Genomic DNA, 6,000 nt, shown 5'->3' on the forward strand with positions numbered 1-6,000 from the left:
AGTGCCATATGCAATTGGCAAATTGACAAGATGATAGCAGTTGTGGAGCATTTTCAGCAGCTTCGTTACAGAATTGGCGGTTGATAGGGTCGAGATGGATGCTTCTTTGAGCAAGGCCTTCCCTAGTCGATATACGATCCATCTGCGCTTTCCAAACAAAAACAAGTTCACTTTTTGAGTTCATTAAAATTAAATATGAGTTATTTGTTACATGTTTGGTTTAGGGAGTTCGTTAGAATTAATATATGAATTTAAAAGATTACACGTTTGGTTGAAAAATAAAGAATTAATTGGAATTGTAACGAATTACTTGAAGTGCTTTCACATAAAGAAGTTTTAACAGTTATCGAACATAATAAACGTTTATAACTAAACTAGCTTTTGAGCCCGTGTAATACACGAGAATTTTTAAATGATAAAACTTAATAAAGTTCGTTATTTGAAATAAAGATACAAAATTAAAGGGAAAAACAAATTAAATACATATTACAAACAATAACCAGTTTAGAGTCTTAAATTTACAAATTTGAGAAAATTTCTTTATATACAACATTCGTAGTTTTATCACAAGTATTCCCTTCATCATCCAATATCAAAATTTTAAAACCACGTCTACTGGTTACCCTAGATAACGCAACATATAATTGTCCATGGGAAAAAACAGGACATCGGAGGAACAAACCGACCCTGGAAAGAGATTGCCCTTGGCTCTTGTTAATCGTCATAGCAAAGCATACAGAAAGCGGAAACTGTCTTCTGTTGAATTTGAATGGAAACTTTTTATCAGTCGGATTCAAAGTAACTCTGTGTATAGCATGACGTTTGCCAATCTCACTGCCTGATACAGCCTCTACCTCTATAACCCGATTACCAAGAGATTTTACTATTAACCTTGTTTCGTTACACAAACCATTCTTCTGATCAATATTTCCTAGCAACATAACCGGGACACCAACTTTTAGTATCAACTGGTGGTTAGGACAACCAGGAAACTTTAAACCATTGAGAACATCGGGTGAGTATAAGCTAGGATCAAAGTCTTCATTTACGGATTCTAACTTGTCAATACTATCAGAACTTAGGTATTCCTTATGCTCTCCAGGAAACCTTGCTAGTAATAGATCATTAATCTCTTGAACAACTTCGTTTTTTGGTGCTAGTATGCCTCTTTCTTGAAAAAAATCCCTCTTCTTATAATTCTGAAGTATTGACGGGTAAACAAATTCAATTAAAGCAGAAGTTGGATCAACAAAATCTTTAATAAGAATATCATGAGGAATATCTATTTGCACTTCACCATGATTTGGACCACCAAGTTTTCCTTCCCCGATTTTTAAAAGCCATTCAACAAATAATCTAGTTTCCTCAATGTTTGGACCTTTACTTCCAACAGTTAACCTCATGTTTTTTGTAAGTTTAAGCACCTTGCAATTTTTCCAAGTGTAGGACAAACTTAGAGATGCATTCACTATTTAGTGTCTGCTTCCATTAGTAACAACCGGAAGTATTTGTCTAAAATCTCCTCCAAACACGACAAACTTACCACCAAAGAGGTTATCACTTTTTAAAATGTCCTTAAAAGTTTGATCCATAGCTTCAAATGCATGCTTATGAATCATTGGGGCTTCGTCTCAAATAATCAAACTGGTTTGTTTAATTAAATCTGCAACTTCGCTTTGAGGATCAAAAGAACAAATAGAATCCTCAGTTAGATTGATTGGAATTTTAAACCGGGAATGAGCTGTTCGGCCACCGGTCAGTAATAACGTAGCAATGCCACTAGAAGCAACATTTAAGACTATAAGGCCTTTAGATCTGACCGATGATGCTAACTTCTTCCATAGAAATGTTTTACCGGTTACTCCATATCCATAAACGAAAAACACACCACCTTTTTCTTTCTCAATGGCATTATTTATTTCATTATAAATACCGCGCTGTTCATCTGTAAGTGAGACAAAAAGAGTATCAAACTCATGCTGTAAACTTTCACGATCATAACACGTCTCTTCAATAATAAGTCGATTATTTGCAGAGTCTACAGATTCAAGATCGGGAAACGGCATTGTATTAAATCTTCTTAATGAGGAATTGTTACGAAGCAGAATTTTCTCAATCTCAAGCAAAGTCAAATTCTTGATTTGCTCCTCATTAATTGATAGTCCTGCAATTTAATAACAAAATAACCACATTCATTCTTTGCAAAGATCAACATATAAGCCAAAAAAAAACAAAACATCTAGACATTTTTTTTATTAATATTATTGTTAAAAAAATAATACTCGGACAATCCAAAAGCTGCTGTTGTTTGTGAATAATATCTTCTACCAAATAATTCCATGTTTTCTCCCAAACAATTTCAGGTCTCGATAGACTTCCACACGTTAGCATTGTGCAAAATAAATTTCTTAAGTAAAACCCGGTACCTGCATTGCTTGCTTCCACATTGCATTTGATATACTCATTGTCATCGTCTAAAAGACCAAGATCATAACACGCGTCTCTAAAGGTCAGAAGGATGTTACCATTAACTGTGCGAATGTCCTCAAATTTTGTAGGACCTTTGACTTTATTTAATAAAATTCGTAGATAGTATCCTTCGCCAGCTGCAGGTGAAACAAAATGAATTCTACCAATTGAACAACCTTTTTTTCTTCGTTTCCATTTCCTTTCTTGAGTTTTCCAAACGAAACTGGAAGGAAATTCAACATAAGAGAGCTTTCAAGCTTCTGGATCCACACCTACGCATGATTACATGACGTCAATTCAAAATAGAAAACGTCCATACATTAAGACTACATTATAGTGTTAATTCTTTTTATCCTTTAAATTCTTTTTTCATATAATTTATTTTCCAAAATAATATCCTTTAATAATTTTAGATAGTTTTAGTTATCCACCACATATTTACTTAATGTCTCTAATACTAAAAATGCTAAGGAACAATGCAAAAAAAGGAAAATGAAATTGGATTCTAAGAGACAAAAATAAAATTCAAATAATTACCAAATTTGTTTGCCAACAAATACCAAAAGTGCTTTGTTGACTATAAATATTCATCATATTTTTTTATGAACTAATTTTGTATGCTCATATCATAATTTTTAACAATTTAAAGTACTTTTGTATTTTCATCATAATAATTTTGGTTTTTTTTTAACTAATTTAGTGTAGGTAAGGACAACATTCAATTAGGCTTGACATCGTCACTTGAAAATAGATGTCCGCCTTTGTAAAAAGAAAACATACTTGACATAAGGGAGCTTTCGAGCTTCTGGATACATACCGTTTATGGTCATCCAATCTGTAAACAATGATTCTGAAACAGATGCTTTGTCGAGGACATCGTCAATATCTTCCTCTTCACCATAAACAATATGTTGTTGTCCAGGAAGATGAAATGGAAGTCTAACAACAGATGGTGTATAATGGACCTCGTATGAAAATATACGCCATGAAGATTCACAAGCAGACACATATCGACAATCATAATATTCTTTAATTTCGTCAACTGGTTGTTCAGGAACATCTTCTGTGTAACTGCTTTGCTCTAAGAAAGCAGTTGCTCTATCTGGACCTTTGTTGATGTATTTAAACAAATATTTTATCGACCCTGATTGATTGCACCACTCAACATTTATGTGTGCCTGATATCATTTTAAAAGTTTCGGGTTGTATGGAACAACGCTTCGGTTATCTAGGTTAACATCAGACTTTTTAATAAAAACTCCATCTTCATGCCTTCTGTATATAGGGTATCCATTCGAATCAACAGAAGTGTGGTCGGAAAAACTTTTTGGGAAGTTTTATGAACACTTTTTATTAATCATGCATGAACAACTTATGTTTTCAGCACCACATGGCCCATGAATCATAAACTCGCTTACAAGGTCATACAACTCTGGATCTTCTTGCTTGTTAGGAATCTCAGCAGAAATAAACGAATCTATCTTGTCAGCATTATTAATCTTGTAATCATGGTGCATGAAGACACAAACGTGAGCATGAGGCAATCCACGCTTTTGAAACTCAATTGTGTAAACAACTGCAATAAAAATTTACATCATTAGAAACATTGTTATTAGCATGTGCTTTTCTAAAATGTGTTCATTAAATCAAATATATATTAAAAGAGCATAGTATCATACATGCTTTAACTTTCCCAAACAACGAACCCTCCTTTAAGTCTGTGACAAATGAGTCAAGTTTAATTTTAAATAGTCTACACAATATATCAGGTCTGTCTTCAGCTTTCAGGTTTTTGTGGTTAAAAAATCTTTTAACTTCTGGCCATTTTGGATTGCAAGTCAGGGTAATAAAAAAATCCGGGTATCCAAACCACTTGCATATCTCCATAGCATCTAAGTAGTTCTCCCTCATGTAGCGTGCACCACCCGTAATGAAGAAGGCAAAATGACACGTTGTCCAATGCTAGATATATCAAAATTTCCAGAGTTATGTAGGTTAACTAACTTTTTATATGACTCACATCTAAGATTTTTCTGTTGGCATTGTATATAAAACAACCTCTCGCTTTCAATTGACGTATATGCATCAACTAAAAGTTGTTGATAAAGCCTTCCTCCATTTGTAATCAATGAGAAATTATTAGCTCTATCTTGATTTCTATATGCAAAGAATTCCCTCATTGTCAATCGCCCTCTTTTGTTTTTGTTTGTCTCAGTAACAGCTCTATGATAGATGTCAACCCTATAACCGTCATCAACGTATGAAAAAAAATAGGATATTGAAGCGGCATATATGAAGGATGAAGTTCACTTATGCGTTTTAATGATCCTTCTTGAGTATTAACAACAATATCTCTCTTTTCAAAGACAGTCACCAATGTCTCTAACAATCAAAGCAGCCACTTCAGAAGATGTAGGTAAGTTATATGTCCTGCCATCTTGTTGCCTGCCTCCAATAAGGCGTAACCTTACTTCCACCTGAGGATTATCTTTAAAACAGTCTCTCACCATACGATAAGTTTGAACCAATATGTTGTTCGAATCTAACATTCTCTTCAAATAGTTGATAAGCTCAATATCATCATTATCATCAAAGGATGTGGACGCAATACTTGAATCACTGAAAAAAGATATTATTAGTTAAGTATAAATATTAACAGAATTCGAGAGTATTGTTTTAAACAAAGTAAGAGTAAATCGTACCCGAAAACACCTATTCTGTTGGAAATCTCATTTTCGGTATCATATATATATATATATATATAGTTGAGAGAACTTTGGTTTTGAACCTCTTACTGGAAGAAGACTTCCCATAGAATGGTAATTTTGTCCGCTCAACCTAAATATTGGAGGAGCAAAACCTCTATTAATAGATTTGTCAATTTTGCCACCTATAGAAGTAAAATAAAACATAGAGTTGTAACGTCGTATGTTCTTCATGAATAATTGCTCTTCTGATCAACACCAGTAAAAAGATCTTGAAACATTGAGGCGCTTCTTTATAATCTGGAAGCTCAACTTTCCCGTAATGGCAACACAAGAAGTAGCATGTTAAATCGCTCATTTTTTTAGAGTGTTTTGCTTTACTTGGCCAAAGTTTCGCATGGCATACTTCACATTCAACACTTTGATCACCATGATCCAAGTAATCTGTAACCAAAAATATTAAAAATGAAATATATATATATATATATATATAGACAAATAATAGGATATACAATTTGCGTACAGTATACCTTTCGAAATTGCATCCGTTGAAACATTATTGTAATTTGATCTACCTGTAAAATTAATGTGACGACTTATTAATTAAAAATAAAATATTAACATAAGTAGATCTAACGTACCCTTGGAAACTTGAGCTTTATTTAAAATCAGAGAACGGCTACTTAGTCGGTGGCTTGATTGATTGGAAACAGACTTCTCTCTTTTAGAATCCAAAATGATTCTCATGTCTTTGCGTTTCTCTTTGTAATTCGTATTATTCATGACAATACCTGAACCTGTATGTATTACAAAAGACATATAAAGG

The 6,000-nt window shown here is 33.3% G+C and overlaps 2 protein-coding genes across 2 annotated transcripts; both read right to left on the minus strand.

Annotated features, from left to right (window-relative positions):
- Positions 1 to 612: 612 nt before the first annotated feature.
- On the minus strand, positions 613 to 1,403 carry LOC143627849 (uncharacterized). Its single transcript, XM_077097570.1, has 2 exons — positions 738 to 1,403; positions 613 to 624 (listed from the first exon to the last, which is right to left on the minus strand). The coding sequence occupies exons 1-2, from the start codon at positions 1,401 to 1,403 to the stop codon at positions 613 to 615; spliced, it is 678 nt and encodes a 225-aa protein (XP_076953685.1).
- Positions 1,404 to 1,631: 228 nt separating this feature from the next.
- On the minus strand, positions 1,632 to 4,649 carry LOC143627850 (uncharacterized). Its single transcript, XM_077097571.1, has 5 exons — positions 4,490 to 4,649; positions 3,888 to 4,045; positions 3,250 to 3,647; positions 2,283 to 2,503; positions 1,632 to 2,164 (listed from the first exon to the last, which is right to left on the minus strand). The coding sequence occupies exons 1-5, from the start codon at positions 4,647 to 4,649 to the stop codon at positions 1,632 to 1,634; spliced, it is 1,470 nt and encodes a 489-aa protein (XP_076953686.1).
- Positions 4,650 to 6,000: the final 1,351 nt, after the last annotated feature.

Source organism: Bidens hawaiensis, unplaced genomic scaffold (assembly GCF_021521415.1).
Source record: "Bidens hawaiensis isolate Kalapana, Puna unplaced genomic scaffold, B.hawaiensis_p1.1 tig00004743_1, whole genome shotgun sequence".
NCBI classification, from domain to species: Eukaryota; Viridiplantae; Streptophyta; class Magnoliopsida; order Asterales; family Asteraceae; genus Bidens; species Bidens hawaiensis.